At 38.4% G+C, this 24,111-nt stretch overlaps 1 protein-coding gene across 1 annotated transcript; it reads left to right on the top strand.

Moving 5' to 3' along the window:
- Nucleotides 1-979: 979 nt before the first annotated feature.
- On the top strand, nt 980-22,784 carry LOC122080061. The gene is made up of 9 exons (XM_042646932.1): nt 980-1,027; nt 1,168-1,183; nt 1,537-1,611; nt 1,693-1,770; nt 4,583-4,648; nt 10,598-10,650; nt 17,796-17,877; nt 22,027-22,097; nt 22,180-22,784. The coding sequence occupies exons 1-8, from the start codon at nt 980-982 to the stop codon at nt 22,053-22,055; spliced, it is 447 nt and encodes a 148-aa protein (XP_042502866.1). The 3' UTR covers nt 22,056-22,097; nt 22,180-22,784.
- Nucleotides 22,785-24,111: the final 1,327 nt, after the last annotated feature.

The following is a 24,111-nucleotide window of genomic DNA, read 5'->3' as shown; positions in this document are numbered from 1 at the left end:
CATCTGTTGCTTATCCAAATAATCACCGAGAATCAATCCTCCGGTCTCCATATTCTCTGCAAATAAATGGCAATAGCTCTAGGATATCGCATCGGATCTCTGAGAAAATTTCCTGATTTTTATTCTTACTCTTGTTCTCCACATCGATTCATTTCTAGTTATCCTCCTCGGTGTTCCAGATAAACAATTGGAGCGCGGTTTTAATATATGAAGCTTCATAGAAGAATAACAAATGAAGATCATTCTTCCGATGGCATGGTGATGATCTAAGGTTCTTTGGCAACGAGATGAGGTACCAATACCACCGTCCATAGGCTCTGTTTCAAGCTGGGTTCAAAGATTCTCCGACTGGAAATCTCATTAATCAAGGACGCTTCCTCTCTAGCTTCGGTGCTGGAGTTCTTGAAGCCCTCGTTATTGTTACCCCCTTTGAGGTATATCTTTTTATGTTCGAAATTTTGCTTACCATGTGGTTCCTGCCCATTTCATTGATTCTTGTAATTCTTGTTAGAAAGGTTTCTTGTTATACGCTCAGTAATAACTGCGGCTTTTTTTTTTTTTTCTCCACTTCAGTAATTGCTTTTGAGATGCTTTTTTGGATCAGAGATTGATTTACTAGAAGAGCTCGTCACCGCTCGTCGCTGCTCGTCGCCGCTCGGCGCCTCAGCTCTGAAAATGTGAAGGTATATTAGGTATCGATTTGGGGATGGGTCATTTTCGTTTTAGGCATGGGGAATTATTAGATGGGTATATTAGGTACTTTGCCTTTTGCAAGGGCATTTTGGTATTTTGAAAAAAATATATAGTAGCTGACATCAGCATATAAGGTATATTCCGTAACAATAACGGTGGGGTCTGAATATAATTTGATATTATACAGGGGGTGTCTCTTTGATAGTGACATTTTCTATGGGGTGACACTATAAATTTCCCAAAAATGAATGAGCAAATCCCTGTCAAATAAAATAGAACATTTGTCATGCAACGAGCAAAAGTGAAGAGTAGTTTACCCTTCATCTACGTGCAGGTGATCAGATTCCAAACTCGTCCCGTCAATCGTCGATCCATTACCATATGTTAACCCCCATTATACTTAATTTGAGTTTTGAGTTTTGAGTTTTGAGTTTTGAGTTGTGCTTCTCCTGCTATCTTTCGTGGTCTTTGCAGTTTGCAGTGGAGAGAGGTGATTTATATCTTTCCTTGTTCCTTGGTTGAAGTAACTAACTTTTTTTTTTTTTTTTTGAGTTCTATGTTATTCCATTTCACAAGTTTCTCTCCCAGATCAGTAGCTATGATATTCTATGTCTTGATGTAATAATCTGCTTATGTCGGTTCTTTTCCATCCGTTCTTTAATCCGGCAGAAAGTTCTGTTTAATTTCTACACTTGTTTCTGTGTCAACCATTTAGGGTTTTATGATTCATCTATGACTGAGGTGAAGAATTAGTAAATATTATGTTGGTTTTTGTTTCGTGGAATTATTCCATTTTCTCCATTTGTTGTTCTTTGTGATTATTGAGGAAATCTCTGCTTGCAGGTGTTGGTGTTGGCGCAGCTGAAGTAATAATTGGCTTTACGATTATCTGTCGTTTCTTAATTTCCCCCCAGCATGGTATCTCTATCTCTCTCAGTTGCTTAATTTGCTAGTCCCTAACTATTATCTTATGCCGTATTCCTCTCGTTGTTGAGTCAGGCCCGAAAGAAACAGTACTGGATCTGCCAAAGTTTGTTGACAAGGGTGTTCAAGTCAAGCGAACTGGTGGAAGACAAGGTCAGCTCTAATCTCCTGGATAATTTTTGTTTTGTATTTTCTAATCTATTTCGTGGTAGGTAAAGCAGGTGTTTGTTACTTCAATCTGTAAAGGGCAGGGGTGGTTTGAAAAATTAGGAGTTTATGTATGAAATTTCAGATATGTCATTGGTAACTTCTTGCTTGCTGTAGAGTAATTTGGATGTTGTTGCAAGTTTATATCTGCGTAGATAACCAGCCAAAATTCTGTTCTAGCAAATTAATGTGTTTCAAGTAAGTTATGGTTCTTGAACAATTAGAAAAATAGCTTTTCTTTGTACAAAATAAGTGTGGAGTATTAAGATGACTACTGCTTGCTCAGTTGGTCGGTGCCTTGCTAGTGCTAGTAGAGTACAGGATCCTGGGAAGTCACGGGTTTGACTCTCCTGTCTTCACCTTGTGCCTCAAGGCACACCTTTCCCTCCCCCTCCCCTTCCCCTCCCCCACTCCCTCCCCCACTTCTCCCATATTACTTAGACATTCTCTTGTAAAAGCATGGATTCTCCCATATTACTTAGACATTCTCTTGTAAAAGCATGGACTATTGCTTTGCTGATATTTCCAGTTGTCATACATATATTTTACATTGTATCAAGGAAATACAAATAGATTACTGTTGTTAAGTTCATACATAATCAAGCTTATGAGAACTTTTTCTCTCACTTACCTTCTTTTGGGAATGGTATGAGCTTTACAGACTGATGTTTCCAGATATTTTTCTTACCTTAATTTTTCTGGAGTAGGAGAGATTTAGATTGTAATCTTCATCTTCATGAATTGCTTGAAATCAGAAATGAGCTTGGGATTTGTTTAGAAGCAAATTTCTAGTTTCCTTTTTTTTTTTTAATAGACAAGGTATCAGTTCCTATTGCTCTATACCTATCTCTATAAATATGAATTGTATTTGGAGCAAATTTTAATTCCCTGTGACGGAATTGAACCTTTGCCTCTTACGTGGGATGGCTCCAGGAAACTGGAGGTATGAGTGTGTGACTGGTATAGAATTTTTCATGTGGTTTAATACCACCTAGGAGAAAAGAGTGGTGCAATTCCTGCCTAATTGATGGTGATCCAACCCTCTTGGGTTTGCTTATGGGCCCACATGAAGAGTAGAAGGTTCAAAGAAAATTTTAATGGAAAACTGTAAATAAATGGATGTATAGAATAGAGTGGCAGGGCTGTAACTGAAGAGAATCTCTAAGGATAAATTGGCAGTTAAAAAAAGAAGAAAGAATAAAAGAGAAGAAAAGGATAAGAAGAAAAAGAAAGTCTTGCATGGGAAGGGAAAGAGAGGGAAGAAAGAGAAAGGCAAGGGCGCACAACCACAGCCACAGCCATGCAGGCCTCTCAAATCAATCCATATTCTTCAACTTGTGGGGTGCTGAACAGCCTTACACTTGTTTAAATAAGAAAGGGTGATTTACATCAACCTCCCCTCGCGTTTGCCTATATTACGTCTTCCCTCCTCAAATTTCGTTTATTACATTTAAACCCACAAAACTTAATACCGTAAGAGAGGTGTTAGTTTTAGAATGCAAAAAGACATAATTACCCTCCTCTTTTTTCTTCTTCTTCTTCTTCTTTGCCATATGTGTGTGTACTTCATTGGATTCAATATGTCCCTGCGCAAATTGTCAGTTATCAATTTGTCATTGATCAAAGTCAGAACTGCTCAAGAACTTGGAATGTTCAGAAAAATGGAAAAATCTGACCCCTTTCAAAACCCTTACTACTTTCATTGATCAATAGATGAATACTCTATTTCTTCTTCATTCACCTAATAAACAAAGAAAGAAAGGAAAAAAAAAACACACACACACACAATTAAAAGAGCCAAGATCTCCATATGTTGTGCTTGCACAGAGACCTGTTGGAGATGGAATTTCCGGGGAGAAGAAAAAAATCTAATACTAATTCCATCTTTTCATCATTCCATAATTGGGCCAATAAATCATCCAACTATTTTTGTCAATGGAGATTAAATATTCTAATCCATTGATACTTGACATAAGACAATTCCAGATTTCCACACTCAATGCAGTGTATTGCTACTTTACCAAATCTCAGAAAAAAAAAAATCACTTAGAAGAGACAACACTCGCACATATGATCTGAAAAATGACAAGAAGTGCCACAGGAGAAAAAAGGAAAATAAATCAAAGAGCAAGGAAGTAAGTACGAGTTCCTGGAATCCCAACCCTTCTTGCCCCAACTTCTGCCAGAGCTTTTCTCCATCTCTGGACCTTGTCTTCTCCATAACGTTGCTCGAGGTCTTGGAAAGCCTTTTTGAAGGGGCCCTCCTGCCGGCAGACTTGAAGGAGGGAAACCTATTTCTCTATCTTGATTCTTGTGCCTTATTATAGTTATATGCTTATTAGTTTAACTTCTGTTATTTCTACATGTCTCTTCTATTTATTTCTTTGATTAGAGTCCATATTACTACTCCTGCCTACTATATTTGAACATTAAAATGCTTTCACTTTGTTTATTTACTTTCAGAAAACTAGATATCTTTTATTCGAACATACTTGCTTTTCTTATTTAAATTCCATTGATTGATGACCTAAAATTGCTGTTTCTTGATCTATCAAACTGTAGGATGCTATAATTTCTGGTTTTTTCTATCTAACATATATATATATATATATATATTTGGGGTTAATTAGACGTAATTAATTGCCTTTGTTCATGGTAGGTTTTCTAAATGCATTTTTTCCTTAGCAATATGATTTTTGGACAATGGCTTGTGCAAGCAAAAAAATTCAAAACTCTTCTTCTATATGTGGTATCTCAGGGACTTTGAAGGGATATGATCAGTTACTAAACCTTGTGCTGGATGAAGCTATAGAGTTCATAAGAGGTATGTCTTTTATGTTTTCTTGATGGTATTTTTTATGCATGTGCTGATGTAGACTGAAGCGTGAAGAAGAAAATGACCCAAACAGAATTTGGGAAGAATACTGTTCACATGGCAACGTTCATGCAGCACTATTCACGTGACACCATTTATGATCTTTTGGGGCTCATGTGGACGATTGGCATGGATGAGAGATGCTGCCAATATTCTTTATGATTTTGTTACGGATAAGGGTTATAACTAGATTATGACTAGTGTGCTAGGATAAGAACTATCACTCGGCCTTGCCTAGATTTCCTTAATTGTAATATGGTGTAATCCAAATCCTCTCTCTCTATAAGTAAGAACGGCCTTTGTCATTCTAGACAAGCCAAATTATTCTCTAAACTTCTCTTCTTAACTTAGTATTAGAGCCCAATACCATATTTGAGTATGAATTCACCACCAGAAGAGTTCGAACCCACGCACTAGGGACTTTAGCCTCTCTCATGTTGGCTCCACTTGCTCACTTATTCGCGACGGAAGACTTAGACAAAGCAGCCCACCATTGACCTACCATGTCAATCAGAACTTCTTGATCCATCTCCTTTATCCTAGTCAAGTAATGAGATTCCTCTTGTTGATATTGATATTCTTATTGTTGTTATGAAAGGAGTAAGAGATTGCACTTACCATCCTACGTCTAACTTTGTTGTCTATGAGTCCTGGTCCCCATCCTACTGTACCTTTGTTTATTCTCTGTCCTCTGTTTCTATCCCGTAGGATTGGAAGGTAGCTATCACTGATCCTAAGGGGAAGGAAGCTATGCTGGAAGAAATATAGGCTTTGGGAAAAAATGACCCTTGGGACCTTGTTGCTCTCCCAACAAGAAAAGGGCTAGTAGGATGTAAATGGGTGTTCACCATAAAATAGAAGGCAAATGCAATGTTGAAAGATGCAAATCCAGGCTTGTTGCAAAGGGTTTTACCTAGACTTATTGTATCTACTATCAAGATTCATTTGCTCCTGTAGCCAAGATGAACTCAGTTCGAACTATCCTATTATGTGTTGCTAATCTTGGGTAAAGCCTTCAATAACTGGATGTCAAAAATGCTTTCCTCTATGGAGATCTTAAGGAAGAGGTTTACATGGATATCCCTTGAGGCTTCACATCTCCATCTACAATTGGTAAGGTGTGCAAGTTAAAGAAGTCTCTTTATGTCCTTAAACAGTCACCAAGGGCTTGGTTTGGTTGGTTCCTGAAGGAAATGCAGAAGCGGATATAAACCTAGTTACTGCTCTTATTGAATATGTTGAAGATATATTAGTAATGGGCAATGATGATGCTGAAATATCTAAGTTGAACGCCCAACTAGCTAAGGAGTTCGAGATCAAGGACTTGAGACCTCTCAGATACTTCTTGGGAATAGAGGTAGTAAGATCCAACAGTGGTATCTTTATCTCTTAAAGAAAGTATGTCCTAGACCTTCTCAATGAGATTGGTGTGCTTGGGTGTAAAACTGCTGATTCCCTTATCGAGGTCAACCACCAACTCAACTGTAAAGGTGCTGATCATGTAGATAGAGAGAGATATCAAAGGCTTGTTAGTAGATTGATATATCTATCCCACACTCGGCTAGATATAGCATATGCTATCGGAGCAGTTAGCCGGTCTCTACATGCTCCACGGACTACACACCTTGAAGTGGTAAATCGAATTCTGTGATACTTGAAATCAGCTCTTGGAAAGGGAATTTTATTCTCAAATCATGGCAACCTAAAGTTGGAATCCTTACTGATGCTGATGGGGCTGGTTTCTATAGATGATGACTCAACTTCTGGATCTTGTACCTTCCTTGGAGGAAATTTGGTTACATGGAGAGGTAAGAAGCAACCGGTGGTCTCCAGATCTAGTACAGGAACAGAGTTTTGAGCAATGGCTCAAGGTTTATGGGAGCTCAAGTGTTACTGGTGATCTGATGTGACATCTGAAGAACCAATAAGACATTACTGTGATAACCAGGCTGCAATTAGTATAGCTCATAATGCAATCTAGCATGACAGGACCAAGCATATTGACATTGATAGACACTTCATCAAAGAGAAGCTTGAACAAAGCTCGATTTGCATTCCTTTCATCACTTCCGAAAAACCAGTTAGCAAATGTTTTTACCAGAGGTTTAAATTGTAAGGTATTTTCATCCTATTGTAGGCAAGCTGGTCATGAGAGATATGTATGCACCAACTTGAGGGGGAGTATTAAGGATAAGAGTTATGACTAGATTAAGATTATTATCCTAGGATAAGGACTATGACTCGGCCTTATGTAGCTTTCCTTAGTTGTGATCGATAGTAATTCAAGTCATCTCTATAAATAAGAAAAGCCTTTGTCATTCTAGACAAGCTAAATCAATTTTTAAACCTCTCTTCTCAACTTGATTTCATATCTTTAGTTTCTATTTCAGTAATTACTATTTTCTTGTGTTGCTATTGATTCAATAGCTAGATTGGTAGGAGTTTTTATTTTCCAGCGAGTTTCTATTTTAATATTAGCTTCTTTTCTTAGTTCGCTTGACAGCCAAGCTTACTCCCCAGACCAATGGGAGTTCCTATTTTTGTAAATAATGATAAGATGATTATAAATAAAGATGATGGGCCTTCTATGCCCAAAATTTTTGACAGACATTGAATGAGTGTTTTTTTTTTTTTTTTTTTCGGATGTGTGTGGAATGTGAGAGACATCCATATATCTCTGAGACAGTCCCAGGTGAGATGCCTTTGAGAAGATAGGTGGGAGACCAACATATCCTTCTTTTATTTTTTTCATTACTTCTTTCTCACCTTGTTTCTACCAAAATACATCTACCCTTTGTTATGTTATTTGAATCGCATACTTCCATTCCATTGACCTGTGCATGGTGCTACAAGGTTAGAGGTGCTAAGTTGCTGTTACTCCAGTCACTGTTCCCATTTTAGAAACTTCTATCTTCTTACTTTCTGTTATGGTTTGCAGGATTTCTATAAGTTATTCAAGTGCTGTTAATTTCCAAGTTATTGCTCGCGGTTTATATTCTGTTCATTGACTTTCTAATTCTGTAACAGTTCCATAACTCCACATCTAACTGTTTGAAATTTTAAGGTGTTCACCCAATTAGTTACACTCGACTAGAGTTCTACTTTAATCAGACTGACCTGTTGCGAGTTATAGAAATTCTCTTATTTCTGGGTTAATAACTGCCCTGCGATTCTGGTTGTTTTGGTTTTCTGGTGATCAATGGTTTGTTGACTAGGACTCCATTATTTTTGGTATCAAAGCCAACCACATGGTCGACAGCGAAAAGGTTCTCAATATGTTCTTAGGGAGTTGAGGCAACTTGATAAACGGATGACTCAAATGTCTCAAATGTAGCAACGTTTAGGTGTCCCAGAATCGTCTATAGCACTTGCATGTGAAGAGAAGAGACCTCCATTCAAAGAAAAAGAACTTGAAATCAAGCCGTCAAGGTTAGTGATGAAGAGATTCTAGTTCAACATTCTAGCTCTTTAAGAATATAAAGAGCAAAAAACAAGGATGAGGATGAACTAGGAGAAAAAAACTCTATGACGAGAAATTTAAGTTAAAGATCCTCGGCCAGAATTACTTTTAAGTGGGTTGGAAGATTTGTGAAATGAGGATAATACAATAGGCTTACCAGTAATGTGAGTAGAGGCTCTTGAGTCAATGACTTAGAAAGAAGAGGATGGAGAGGCTAGTAGCACAAATGTACTTTAGTGAGCATCATGCAGTGGATGAGGATGATGGTTAAGTCTCAAGTTGCTGCACTCTTTGGAGAAGATTCTGATAATCATCATGATTCACGAGACATAGAAGTTGATTGACCTAGAGTCCTAGGTGAATGAACTAATTAGAATCACTGAAACTGGAAGAATATACCCCTGAATTGGCTTCAATAGTTGAATGTTAATCCACTGAGGTTTGCTGTACTTGTTCCAACATCGGTCTATACTATAGTTATCTCTGCCACAACATGAACATTGGCAGGAGATACTGTCTTGGTGCTGTCCACCATGACCAGTAAAACCTCTGCCACATCCTCCTTTTGAACTACCTCCCTCGAAGGAAAAATAACCTCTGCCATGACCTCCATTACTAATGGCATAAGTTTCCCGATTCAGAAACTCAGTTGATGAGATGAGGGAGAGATAATGTGTTGAATGCGAAAAAGGCCTTGTTCGTGGATGGTAGTATTCTGTCACCAGCCAGAAGTTGACTCATAATAAGTTGGAATTCAGAACTAAGGCCAGACAAAAAATTATTGACTTGGAATTCAGCTCTGTCTTTTTAGCTGTTCTAAGCCAGTAGTGAGAGGTTGATACACATTAAGTTCTTTCCACATTCCCATACGAGTATTGTAATATTCATTCATTGTCTTTCCCTTTCTTAAGATTAAAAATATTCTCATACAGATTATATTGAGACTTGAGCAAAATCTCTGACTTCTTCCCAGACACCCTTGGCAATGATGAGAAACATCATATTAGCTGCAATGGAAGGTTCCATGCTATTCCATAGCCATGAAGTATAGTGTTATTCTCTCTCATCCATTATTCTGATTCCTTGGAATCTTTGGGTGGAGGATCAGTTATATAGTACTTGACTTTCCCTATAGCATTGTTATATACTTTTACAGCTTGGGACCATAGAATGTAGTTAGAAGCGCCTTGTAATTTAATGCCTGTAATCTGAAAATTTACGGTCTCATTCCAGTCTTAGAATCACCCATTATACACCAGTAATATAATAAATCAAGAAGGTGATACTCAATATAAATGACCGTAAGCACCTTGAATCAAATCTGAAGTAGAAATAGCTCAATCGAAATAATGAGCAGCACATTGAGAAAAGGGGATCAATTAGAAGTCTAGATCCATACGATACCTCAAACAACACCGAATTTGTGGCTAATTATTCTTCTAAACAATATAACAGAGTAGAGAGGAACTTAGTTTTAGATCTTTAACACATAACCCTCAATCCCTTGTTCTCAAATATGTAAATAACAAGGGATGTTCAGCACATAGAACCACACAACAGTAGCATGAATATTGCTGCACAACACACATGTGATCTACACAAAAGACTTCAGCTCAGAGATTGAATCAACTTCTTGCTGTTCTTAAGATCCAAATAAAATAGAGAGAAAATAGAGAAGATTTATTAGTATAGCTCTGATGCCATTTTTTAAGGTCAGAGACAATATTCAACAATAAACAGACAAAAAATCCAAGAGAAGAGGATCTGTAGGAAAGAAAAAGAAGAAAAACAGGAAGAGGAGGATGAGGAAGGAACTCAGATCAATTGGGTTCTTAACTCTACCCAATAGACCTACTATGTAGTTATAGAACTAAAAATTGCATTATTACATGAAGACCCCTTGACTAAATCCTGATTACAAATAAGTCCTTGGTTATAACTTTATTACAAATACACCCCTGCAGTAGCTCAACAACTGTTAGTGTAGCTGTGGTTGCCAAATGGATGGTCCTAGTTTGTGGGATAATGAATTTGTTGGATCATGCTGCTAGTCGAATTGTTGAATTGATCTCATCAGTATGATTTTTGATTCATGGTCCATCCAAGAGGTGACCAACAATTATGAGCATTGGATGGGTTAGCCAATGATAGTGTTTACTAAATGTTGTAGAGATTTCAAGTGAGTTAATCTTGTATCTCAGTGCACCCTCTGAATTAGATGCAATACATGCAATTTACCATGCTCATTTTTCAGAAGGATAGAAGCAAACTTTGGTTGATCGCAGAAATTCTGACTGGTCTGTTCCAAAACATCTGTAGTCCATAGGAACTCAAATCCATGTACATCTGTAACCTACAGATTAATCACTTAGAGCACTACTTGATTATTGTATAACAAATGTAATTGAGTCTTATTGCTCCTTGCTCTTGTGCTGCAGATCCAGTTGATCCATTGAAGACCACTGATCAGCACCGGCGTCTTGGATTAATAGTATGCCCTTTCCCAGTATTTTTAATTTACGTTAATTTTCTTTCCACAATCTGAATTGCGTTTATCGAAACCACATTACTCAACTAAAGCAAGATTAGGGTAGTTAAGTATGATATGCAAGTCTCAACAACACTGTAACTGACATGCTCGTGGGCCTGCAGACTTTGTTATGAAACTCTCTGGTTCTCTTCAATCAAATGTTGTTTCTTTTTGTCAATTGCTTGGCAATGAAAAGTGATAAATGAACCAGTAGTGCTGCAGTGCCATACTTCTGTTACTTTAAGTTTTTCCTGTTTTTCTTAGCCGTCTCTTTGCAACTCAATGTTTCCTCACTGAGAATGTTGAAATCTTCTACCCCAAAAAAAAAAAAAAAAAAAAAAAGGAGAGTGAATGTTGAAATCCATCTATTTCTTTCCCCTTTTAGCTCCACTAATAACTGAAGCACTCAGTTATTCGATTATCTGTGCAATTCAAGAATCTCTAGTTAGAAAAATAAAGTGACTCCAAATGAGATCACAATGAATATACTTTTCATTTATTTCTCTGACTCAAGAGAAATCCACCATTAGAATAAAAAAATCAGCCCCACTTGCTGGTTTGAAATCCATCTACTTTTCTGCAAATTCATTAGAAATAAGTACCCCTAATTTTTTTAATCCTTCTCATAAGCATTTCTTCCCACTATGACAGAACCCTCCAGTTGCACTTTTTGTTTGGTTGGTACTTGGTAGTATCTTTTTTGTTTTTTTTTTTTTTCTTTCAATTAAATCAGAGTATAGGTAAGGGTGGTAGGATTGATAATTGCATTAGGGTTCCCCAGGGGATTGTTGAGTTGGCAAAGACCAACACCTCACAATTAAGAAGTCTTGAGTTCAACTCCCCTTGGGAGCTAACTATTTAAAAGAAACAAACTAGGGTTGATATATGACAGTCAATCAAGAGTTTGGAAGGAAGAAATTGCTTCAATACGTGTTTTCCTATCACCTTCTCAGCATTGCTGTCCTAGCCATCTTGATGGCTGGAGTAACCCTAAGATACTTTACATATCAGTGCAACCCATTTCATCAACCCCCAAATATGATCTCAGCCCTTGAAAGCACAGAATTAAGTTTTATCTTCCATTCCATAGTTGAAAAATGAAAACCTCAGAGTAACTTGGTTTAAATCATGTCACAATTCTTAGTATCTAAGCTTATGTTGGTACCTTGAACTAAAACTAAAAAAAGGTATTTGATTGATTAAGGGGAATGAATTGGTCTGTCTACTTTGACTCTTTATAATGAGTGAAATAGGTACAAGTTACAAGTATGCCCTTATAGGATAGAAGTACCCTTATACTTATATTACGACACTCCCCCTCAAGTTGGTGCATAGATATCACATGCTCAATGTAATGCTCCGGCCCCATTAACCTTACACAATATTGTCCTCTTTGGCCCATGGGCCTCAACGCTTTAATACGTGTTATGCCATGTTAAGGATGCTAGAAATTATTAACTAGTCCAGGAATCTCTCCCTAGGCGATGTGGGACTAAAGTTGCACACCCTCACCGATCTTTCAAACCCCCTGGTACTTACCGTATTATTGGTGGGGATACCTCATCGATCTCCTAGGCGGGTCTGGGATTTGCCGTATTCTTGGGTCGTTACACTCCCCCCTTTGGGCATAGCGTCCCCGCTGTTGCCCCACACTCTATCGGGCTCGGCTCTGATACCATTTGTAACGCTCCGGCCCCATTAACCTTGCACAATATTATCCTCTTTGGCCTATGGGCCTCAAGGCTTTAAAACTCGTTATGCCATGTTAAGGAGGCTAGAGGTTATTAACTAGCCCAGGAATCTCTCCCTAGGCGATGTGGGACTAAAGTTGCGCACAATCATTGATCTTCCAAACCCTCTGGTACTTGCCGTATTCTTGGTGGAGACACCTCACCGATCTCTTAGGCGGGTCTGGTACTTGCCATATCTTGAGTCGTTACACCCAACTTGGACAGAATTAGATGAAAAAGTTTACTACTTAACCCTTTGGTAAAGACGTTAGTTAACTGCTCTCCAGACTTAACAAAAGGAATCCAGATCAGCCCTATTCTAGATTCTCTTCACTTAAAATGGCGATCAATCTCCATATGTTTTGTGCAATCATGCTGAACTGGATTGTATGCAATATTAATGGCGTTCTTACTATCATTAAATGAAATAGCACAATACGACAAAAAAAAGTAGAAAATTGTTGGATTTATTTTTGACTGATGTCAAAATTTCTAAACATTTCTCGTCGAGGACTGTTATGGGTGTGGGTGTAGTACACCTATATATGGGTGTACAGATACATTTTTATGATACTGTACACATGCAGACATGTGTATAGGGACGCTAATACACTTACAAACACATATGTATACATACAGATACATCCATACCTAAAAAGGGTACGTTGCCTATATATTCTGTATGTGGTTTGGTAGAATATCATTGGTAAGGGAAAAGGGAGACCCAATTCTTTCAATAGACTCTAGAGCCACATTAACTCACAAATGCCATGAGACATGACCCATAATTTAGCTTCAGCACTAGATCGAGCAACGACAACTTATTTCTTACTCTTCCATTGACTAAATTTCCACTCATAAATGTGTTATTACAAGTCGTTGACCTTCGATTATCAGGAGGATTGGCCTAGTCAGCATTTGTAAAGGCCTCAACTTGCAGGTGACCATGAGAAGAAAAAGTACCCCTTTCCTTAGGGTAGATTTCAAATACCGAAGGATACGATACACAACTTCTAAGTGTGTTGAGTGAGTTGCATATACTGACTACCTAGACTGACGGCATCGGCAATGCCTGGACAAGTATGTGATAGATAGCTCAACTTCCCAACTAACTGTTGATACTGTCCCTTGTCCACAGGATTGCCATCTCTGGTGGAAAGGTGAATGTTGGTTTCCAGTGGAGTGTTTGTCGGTTTGCAGCTAAGCATCCCTCTTAAATAACAAGTTGACAGTATATTTTTGTTGAGATAGGAAAATACACTTGGTGGAGTAGGCAACCTCAATGCCAAGGAAGTAGTGCAGCTTGCCAAGGTTTTTGATTTCAAATTCTTGGCTTTGGAAAGTTTTAAGATGATATATTTCCTCAGTGTTATTGCTAGTGACAACAATGTAGTCCATATAGACAATGAGGATGGCAATCTTGTAACTGGAACACTTGATGAACAGTGTGTGATCCACATGACTCTGTATGTAGCCAACAAACACCATAGCTTTATGGAATCTCTCAAACTAGCACGAGGAGATTGCAAACTTCCCTACAATTTTAGGATAGGAAAATCCAAGAGGCACATCCATATACACTTATTCTTCATGCTCTCCATGAAAAAATGCATTTTTCATGTCAAGCTATTGCAATTCCCATCCTTGATTCACTGCATATGAAAGGATCACTTGAATAGTGTTCATCTTTGCAACATGGGCAAATGTCTCCTGATAATTATCAAGGCCATAGGTTTGAGTAAATCTGTAGAGGCCAGCCTAGCTTTGTACTAATCCACAGTGCCATCCATATTTTGCTTCACTGTGAACACCTAATTACAACTCACCGTCCTCTTGTGTGGAGTAAGACACACCAAATCCCAAGTACCATTTTGTTTAGAGCCCACATCTCCTCAACCATGGCTTGCCTTCTACCATGGGTCTGCAAGAGCATCTTGCCAATTCTAGGGAAGAGATGCAGAAGACAAAGAAGACACAAATGCACAATATGACGGGGATATAGAGTTATATGAGACCACCTGAGCAGTGGGATGGTCGATACAAGGTCTCGTTCCCTTACAGACAGCAATAGGTAAGTCAAGAGATGGATCAGAAATACTAGGAGACTCGGAAAAGAGATTACTAGATGGAGGACTTTGATCAAGATGTGGCGGTTGACTGGGTAGAGTTGGCGGAGCTGTGGTGGTGGTTACTTGCTGCTCACGATTTCGGCCTCTTTGGAATTACGATGTTGAAATAAATGTGAAATGTTAACTAAGATGCCAACAGGAGGACGACCTAAACGCCTATGCCAAAGGGACAACTTAGATGAAGAAGTTGAAACAAAGGGAAATAATATGGCGCCAAACCAACGGGCTATTGGAAGACAGCTTCTTTTATTGTGGAAGTCACCACACAAAAGTGGAAGCAGAGCCTAAGTGTTTTGCAAAGCTAAAGAAGGCCTCAAAAGAGCAGAATCTGTCTAATGAGTTTGACGGTTAGGAGGGATGTCATCGTCGAGCAAATAAAGACCCCTGTGTACTCTACCACAGCTAATCGTTTTCTCCATTACTAGATCCTGAAAAACAGTGTGAGACGGGAAAAACACTTTTACAATTCAGATCAGTAGTGAGATGGCTAATGAAAAGGAGATTAGTGGAGAAACCTGGAATATATAAAACAGAGTTTAAGGATAAAGTGGGAGAATAGGTTGTAGAACCATTTCTGAGAAACAAAGGAAACGGAACCACCACCTGAACCTTGTCTTTACTTGAACAAAGAGAACACTGGAAGAATAGAGTAGAGGAACCAGTCATGTGATCAGTGGCATTGGAATTAATGATCCAAGGAAGAGAGACAACCGATGCACATTGAACAGCAAAAGAAATACCTGAGGAAACAGAAGCAGGGAAAGCAGATGAAGGAGGCTCCAGCTTGGTCATCAAATGGCGAAGCAGAGCAAGCTCATCGGAGGAGAGAGTGGAACCGGGATTGGCTGGAACAAGCTGAGGGACCTTGCCTTGAGAGGACTTACCACGACCACGGCCCTTTTCGGAAGCAGGGTTGCTATGAAGCTTCAACAGAACTCCTTGTTATGACGTTCCTAACCATAGTAGTCACACTAAATAGGTTTCCACTCAGAAGAAGCACTGTCACTAGAGTGGTAAGACCCACCTTTAGGCTGTGTAGTAGAACCAGAAAGCAAGGCAGATTATTCCTGAGAAGTGGGCTGCAACAGAGCATGACGATGATTGCCCTCCAACTGGATCAGCGAATGAACCTACTCCAAGGTGGGGAAAGGATCACGGCTAAGCACCTGAGCACGAAGCTGATTATACTCAACATTGTGGCCAACCAAAAAAATCATTGACCCGAAACTTCCTGCTTTTAAAACTAGGTAGTATCAGTTGTATATGTAGCCTAGAAGGTGTCATAAAAATCCAATTCTTGCCTCCATCTCTGTAGCTTAGAATAATATTGAGAGGGTGAGATCTTATTGCTCGGTTTCATGAAGCTTCTGCCCAATTCATAGCCTAAGCATCATTCCTAACCTGGGACTATGTATCCTGGGCAACCTTCCAAATCTTGGCAGCAGTATCCAACATCAGATAACCCTTAGCAATCTGGGTTGCATTTCGTTGAGTAGAAACGACATCACCAATGAGTTATCAGAGCTCCACTTTCTCTGTGGCTGACACTTTGAGGAGAAAAGTATTGGCTCTTCCCACCTTCTTAGCCTATGCGATGGGTATAAAGCACATCAAGGATGAGTATGCTATAGACATGGATTTCTCGACCATCTGCCAGATGTTACAACAAGGTGGGAGGGATTCTAAATACTCACTCCATGATGGGTATCTCTTTATGGGGACACATTTATACATTCCTGAGTCATCTCTATGACACCACCTTATACGAGAGTTATATGGTGGTCGGCAAGGATAAGACCCTTCTACAGGTTGCCAGTCGGTATTATTGATGTGGATCATGTGATCAAATAGTGTTGTATTTTTCAGCTTGCAAAAGGAACTGAGCAGAATACGGGTTTGTATTCCCCATCTACCCATCCCACATGCACCGGGTGTACACATCAGTATGGGGACTTTGTATTTGGATTGTTTCTCGAAGATGACACACTTCATTACACGTTGAAAGATGCTTGATGCCTACGATATCCGCTCTATTTTCTTCAGAGAGGATGTGCAACTTCATGGCCCGTTAGATTTGATTGTTTCAAACCAGGTGTCAAATTTATTAGTTATTTCTTGAAGGCATTGTGATGAAGAACAACACCCAATTACAATTCTCTACAACTCATCCTTCTCTAGGGACAGATAGCCAAACAGAGTTGGCCAATCGTAGTTTGCGTAATTTATTACTGTCTTATGTGAGATTATGATAATACTTGGCACTCCATTCTTGACATTGCTGAACTTCATATATTGGCTCCTTGAATAGGACTACAGGTCGTACTCCTTTTTAGACTGTTCTCGGAGTTCATCCTAAGTGACTTGTCAATCTTATTCCTCTTTTGCTCATTGAAGACAAGATTGAGAAAGTCTTGGGCGACAAGTACACTGACTTGCAAGGGAGGTAGTGGTTTCCATTATTTTCTTGTCAAGTGGAAGGGCCATCCATGATCTGATTGCACAGCGATTCACATTAATGATTTCAAGCAGCTCATCTTGGATTTCTACAAGCTATACATGTCCTTTATACATTTGTCTGGGACAAATGCTTTCAAGCTGGGGAGAGTTGATGCAGATCAAAGGATACCTTAAGATGCACCAATGTAGGGGCCAAATCAGGCCAAATAATGGCTTACTGTTCACACTTTTTGAACGAAATGTTTGGTTCAAACTTGAACCAGGATTCAACCAAGTCATAGGGTTAGTTTGAGTGTTCTATTCCATTAATTAACTATTACTTTGTTTACTAAAGATTGGATAAATTCTTGTATGGATAGAACTCTATTCCTACATAGGATGGAGTTTTAATCATGTGGGGCACTAATCTTAAGTACACTTTAGTGGAAGAATTTTTCCTATGTTTAATTTCCTATTGTATGTACGCTTTTAGTTTCTATTTAAAGGTTGTAAGGCCGTAGACCCCCCATGATTTTTACAATGAAAGAAAAGCTTTGCTTCTCAAAATTCAATGGTGAATCAGAATTCTGTTGTAGTGATTCTAGACTACGCCTTAGGTGGTGATCCCCAAGTCATATCCTCCTTTCTTCCCATCTTATCTTCCTAATTAGCTGCAACTCAGGTTAGTACAGAGTTTCTTCAGATGTGAGCTCTGCAACAAAGAGGAGACATTTTCTCAGATTTTCTTTGAGTTTGATTTTATGAAAAATGTTTGGTCATCTTTACTATCATATTTTGATGTGGTATGCAGCAAGACAACAATTTTTTGGATTTTAGTAGGTGGTGGAAGCAGAAATCAAGGGGGCTATCTCTCAAGGAGGCGTGGCATGCAGGTCAGATTCTGGTTCCTTATTTTGTTTGGCTTGAAAGAAATTCGAGGCGTTTGGAAGGAAATATTATTCAACAAGCCCTTGTTCTTCGGAAGGTTGTAAGGGAAATCAGATGGTTAGCTCCTAACTTCAAGGGGCAAGTTCACTTTGTAGGTGCTCTTACGTGTGCTAGTCATCTGGGTTATTTCCTGCCCACCTCAGTGCCTCAAGGAATTGCTAGAAATATTTTGGTGTCCTCCTATGGAGCATTGGATGAAATTAAATATTGATGGGTGTTCCTTGGGAAACCCAGGAAAAACAGGGGTAGGGGCCGTTTTTAGATATAATCAGGCTAGAGTTGTCTCATTTCAGGCATTATCTGGTGATGCAGTTACACGATGGACTTGGGAAAAAAAAAATCTTTTGATTTGATTTTCTTTTGTTTTAGAAACAATTTCTTTGAAATTTGTTAGTTTCTAATTTTAGATTAGTTTCCATTTTAAGTTAGTTGCCATTAATTTTTATTTTTTTTTCTTTATATTGGACATGTACTCGATGGAGAAATTTCAGTTTTAGATTTTTGAATAATTGAATGAAGTTGAAGAATTTGGGTTTGAATCCATTACTGCCGATCCCTCTTCCTCCCTCTCTGAAATCTATTAATATCTTGTTTTTCCCTTCTCCTATTTTCTCTGGTTTTTTTCCTTAGCCTGTTCTGCATGACAGTTGCAGCCCTAGTTTAGAGGATCGATCTCTTTCTCCTTTAAGCTATTTGGGCTGAGTCTTTGGTAGAGAGTTCCCTACCAGTAGGCGACACAAACCCAAGAGAAGCCGTTTCAAAACTTGGTTTTTGTGGTGATAAATCAAACCTAGACGGAGATCTGAGTTTTTCCATTGTCAGATCCAGTTGCAGACTCAAACACATTAGATCTGGGCCATCGAGATTTTCTAGTGCTGGATTTATGGAAGACCTAATGCTGCGACCCTTCACTGGAAGTTTCAGGCCAAACTGAGGCCTACTGAAGAAGCTCTCTCAATCTGAGGTCGTCCCAATATCCGCTGGTTCTGTACGTTGCTGAAGGTTGAAGACAACCTTCAAAAGTGAGATTTTCCGTTTTTAAATTGACTGTTTCCAATACTGCCCCTCTCTTCTTCCATTATCTTCTGTAGTCCCTATCTTTATTTCTAATTCCAAAATACCCCTCCCTCATCACATGTTATTCCTTGTTTGCCATTTACTAGCTTGGTGACTTATAATTACAATTCTGCCACTTTTTATTAGAGCACCAAATTAATTCCAGAACTGAGTTTTCTTTGGGATTAATTCCAGATCTGTCCTCATTCTGCTATTTCACTCAAAAGGGGGTTTTTAAGTTGTGCCTTAAATTACATTACTGCCACTGGTTTGTTTAAATTAAATTATTTGTTGATTGTGGGCCCATAAGCGATCCGACTCCCTCGGATCCGCATCATCTGGGAATAAAGAAGAACTACAAAGTTGAGTTTTTTGCTCTAATTTTGGGCTTAAGATGGCAAGGGGCCTTGGTGTTTCAAAGCTTCGGGTGGAATGTGACTCGGCCTTGGTGTCCGTGATGGTATCCAAGAGATTGGCTCCCTGGTTTGCGTGACAACAAAGGTCTTCCCTCCAATCCTATCTCACTGTGGTTGATTGGAAGATATCCCATTGTTTTGTAGAAGGAAACCCCATTGCAGTCGGCAGCTAATTTGGAGACCTCTTCTCTGTTGGTTACATGGCTTTCTTTCGTTGAAGACAAGCTTAGAGTGGACACAAGGCAGATCCAGATTTCGAGTTTCCATCTGATTAGTTTTCCCTTTGTTTTCTTGGTTCGTATCTCTTTAGTGTGGTAGTTTAGTCGCTTCTTCCTGCTGATGGTCATGCCGAAGGTGGGAGTGGTTCTGCTACTCTGTTTGTTTGAGTGATTATTTCCCTGCTGGTTTAGTCCAACATTCTCTGTAAATTCCTCTCTTTTTGTTAATACAAATGATCTTTACTTCAAAAAAAAAAACTTATATAATTGGTTGTTGATCATCCATACTTAGCTCTCCAGCAAGATCAGCATAATCTGACCATCGAATGCTCATGTTTTTGAGTTTTTTTGTTCAAGTAGGACTCTTCATTATCTCCTAATTTCATCATCAGAATTGACTGAGAATTTTCTGAATTGTTCCCCTAGTCTGATAGGGAGATACCACTGTGAAAATATAGGTGCCTAGATAAAGAAGGAGAAATAGAAGATGATGTTGCACGAAGAAATAGAATAAAGTGGATGAACTGGAGGGGTGCGTCTAAAGTGTTGTGCGATCAATGTATCCCTTTAAAACTAGAAGGAAAAATTTGTCGGATAGTTATACAACCAACAATGATGTATAGAATTGAATGTTAGGTAGCGAAAAAAATAAATATAAACAAACTTAGTGTAGCTGAAATGAGGATGTTTAGATGGATGATTACTAAAACAAGAAAATATAATACAAGTAATCAACAAATTAGAGCTAATTTAGGATTAGTTCCAATACATGATAAGTTGTGAGAAAATCATTTGAGGTGGAATGGATGTGTAACGAAGAGTGTTCTAGTACAGAGGCGTGATTTGATTCAGATAGCAAGCGCTAAAAGAGCCAGGGGGAGGCCTAAAATGACTAGTGAAATTGGTGAGGAAAGACATGCATAGGTTAGGACTAGTAACAAATATGACTTTGAATAGAGTTTATTGGAGAAAAAACATCCATGTAGCCGGCCCCATTTAGTTGTGATAAGGCTGGGTTGAGTTGTTTCCCTAGTTTGATATACCCTTTTGACGAGCATTTTGTTTACTTCTGATATTTGGCTTATCAATATTCCCAAATCTGGTTCCAACTTTCATGCGATTCTGAGTATTTCTGTTGGTTTCTAAACCCTAATGTCGTAATGACTTAGAAGTTAGAACCACATTAAGATTTATCCTAAAACACTTTAAGATGTCCAAATACCTGCATCCATATCAATTCATAAATCATCTTTAATAAACTTGACTTTTTTTTTTCCCATTTTATTTTAATTTTGGGATACATTTAAATAATCATAGTGCAGTTGAGGTCGTTAGCATAGCTTGCCTTGGCCAGACTGAGGAACCAGTCGCAAGGACAGGAACGAGCGTATTGTAGACAGTATGGTAGAGAGGAGAATGATATTTACTATTAGAATAACAGTTTTTAGAGAAGGGGAATAGAACCTGCATCAGTGACTGTCCATCCCATACCTGAAGTTAGCTTATTTGTGCGTAGCTTTATCTTTTCCTTTTAATACTTCCTTTAGGAGGCGTCAAAGTGTTTAGAGGCCAGCTCACCCTACTTCTCATTTCCCCACTCATTGATTGGCTGATATGAGAGACGGATTTAAGTTACATCAGCTATAGAATCGAACAATGGACCAGAAAGCAATCAAGATCAGAAAGAAGAGCTGGCAACTGTAAGACTAGTTGAAATTCATATTTGGCGTCTCTTTTACACTTTCAGATTCTCTTAAAAACATAACATAGATACCACAAATAGTGGTAATCCTCAGAAATGAACCAAAGAAAAGGATTTTTATTTTTTTTGGTGTGGGGGGAGGGGTTGGAGATCTTATGGTCTTCAAGATTTTTTGACTTCCCCCAGATAGAATAAGGTTTGATCTATTTTGATCGACGAACAATTAAGTTTTGGGACAGTAGATCCACTTTATGTACTCTTATGAGTAGAAAAACCAATTGCCCTAACTTGTTTCAAGTTGAAAATGAGTTAATCAACAAAATGGAGCTCCTCTTCTTAGTTATGCATTTTTCCAGAAAATCGTGGTGAGTTTCAGATAATGTCGTTGTTATTGAAGAGTATCAGAAAACATCAGAGATATTGAAGAGAGTACTGTTACCGATACCATCACTGCTGTGTGATCTCAAATTTATTTATTTTATTATTATTATTTTTTTTTTATAGCATCATGATTAGCATGTATCCCTAACTGGAAACTCTGATGTGTATCGACTGATACGCCCAATATGCATCAATACTTTAAAGTTTGGTTAAATCACTGGCAGTTGCATTGTACAAATGAAATGATAGGATGGATGTAGTGCTTACATGTGAAAATTATAGTAATCTATCTTCCCTTTTTTTCTTGTCCCCAAATGTCAGAATACAGGAAGGAAACTATACTGCAATAGTTATCATGTGGAAAAAAAAAGGGCGAGGGTGGGGAGGGGGAGGTCATCTCACGCAAAGATTTAGTTCTTTTTATGGGTTACTATGCAAGGGTATTATGCTGATCACCATTAATTTATGTTGCAGGTTTGTAGGGGGACGGCGGTGATGCTTGTATCCCCAACCGATGGTACAGATGAGATTGCCAACCCCTTCATCCAGCCAGATGGGGCTTAAGTTCTGTAATGATCCCCCAAATTAACTTCTGTGACAAGTAAATTAGGATGCCTCTTAATTCTTTTTCCTTGAATGGTTGGAATTCATGGCTCAAAATTGGGTTAGAGGAAGTTGAGAGGGAGAGGGAATTTTTATTGTACCTGTTCTGAAAAGTAACTATATCTGAAATGAAATGATGCTGGTATTATTGTCAAAACAACTGTATGTGTTAGTGCAAGTACTACAGTTTGTTTCTGGGGTTGTGGAATGGCTCTTCTGGCGGATAAAAGGGTCTCTGGGAAGAAAAAAAAAAAACCCCTTGACTTACTGAAGAGAGCTTGTGTTTTATACATTAATTGCTAAGGAGTCCTAACTGGTGAATGTTGTAAAATTAGGATTTGCACCTGGTTATTTCCCTTATTCTTACCCTTCTTGTGGCTGCTACTAACATGCTTTTTCAAATATGCTCTCTATCATGTCAAGTATGATGTATTAATTCAATCTCAACTTTGATTTGATTGTTAGCAACACAGCAATATTCAAAAGCATGTAATTTTGTTTTAACTCATTATTTGTGGACTACATCATATTTGACTACACATTGTGACTTGTGAGTACCATAATTTTTTTTAATAAAAAAAAGAAAATAAATTAGCAAAAAAGAAATTATCGAACATTGCCTAGTACCATAGACCCCAACTTCTCTAATCTAGCTTTTTGTAGTCCACTTATGGGCAACAGAAATGACATCCACAATATGTTCTTTAATATTAGCAAACAGAAAAAGACTTTTAACCTAAAAGGGAAAAGGCTGGGTATTCTAGCAGTATATTCATATTCAGATCTGTGTTTTATCTCTCTCCTTCCCCTTTCGGAAAGGTATCCTATGCTTCTCCTATCCTAGTCTTTCCATTGGTTGAACCATCAGTTCTAGAAAAGTTGATGGCAACCCTAACCTCATCCCGTTTTCAAACGTAAAGCACGCAGTTAAATATCAGACATTTCCCATTTCCACCCTTTCCGTATGTCTTGTGTGATCCATTCTACCAGTTGTTGACAGTCCATCTAGGTTGTAAATGTTGTCTATCCTTGTTCCTTTGCTCACTGCAGCCCTTGAAACAATCCATGTATCTCCGATTCCTACGGTGTCCCTACAGAACCATGGTTCATTGAAGCCATAACAAACTGAGAATTACTTATGAAGATCGAAGCCTAACCAGCACTGCCCGCCGAAAGCCTGAACTACCATCACAGATTAGAAGATGCATAATCACCTCTCACAATCTCTGGTAATCCCCAATGGATAGAAAGGTATTAGAACTTGGCTCTTCAATAATTTCAGTTAAGGGAGAAAACAAATTCATTTCATGGGATCAACTGATAGGTTAATTTGCACAATAAGATATGGGATTGGGGTTTTTTATGATTACACTGAATATCCATATGAAGTAAGAAGTTATTCTTGTAATGTTTTAGAATAGATAAGTCCCCAATAATCAAGATTGGCAAAGATAAGGATCTCACAAAAGTGAATGGCTGAGACCAAAAAGAGGATATGATCAGATACCGAAGGAGGATCATACATACAGTATATTTAGTTTCAAACAAAAACACCAAATCAGGTTTATAGTTAAGAAATGAAATTTTAAAGCAGTCCTAGAATAGGGAGAATGCAAATCCCTAATATTCAAACTAAAAATTTTCATCAAGAGTAACAAACTACAAGCACAATAACAGATGCTGAGAGATGGAGCAGAACCAAGAGTCGAAACAAAAGCTAGAATAAGACAAGAACACGCAAACTAAGGGTAAAAGAATAATGAAAAATAAGAGAAGTGTTTTTTGTGGGAGAGTGTGGTTCCT

The sequence above is a fragment of the Macadamia integrifolia genome, chromosome 5, assembly GCF_013358625.1.
Source record: "Macadamia integrifolia cultivar HAES 741 chromosome 5, SCU_Mint_v3, whole genome shotgun sequence".
Lineage (NCBI taxonomy): Eukaryota > Viridiplantae > Streptophyta > Magnoliopsida > Proteales > Proteaceae > Macadamia > Macadamia integrifolia.
This window is presented reverse-complemented; position numbering and strand designations above follow the sequence as displayed.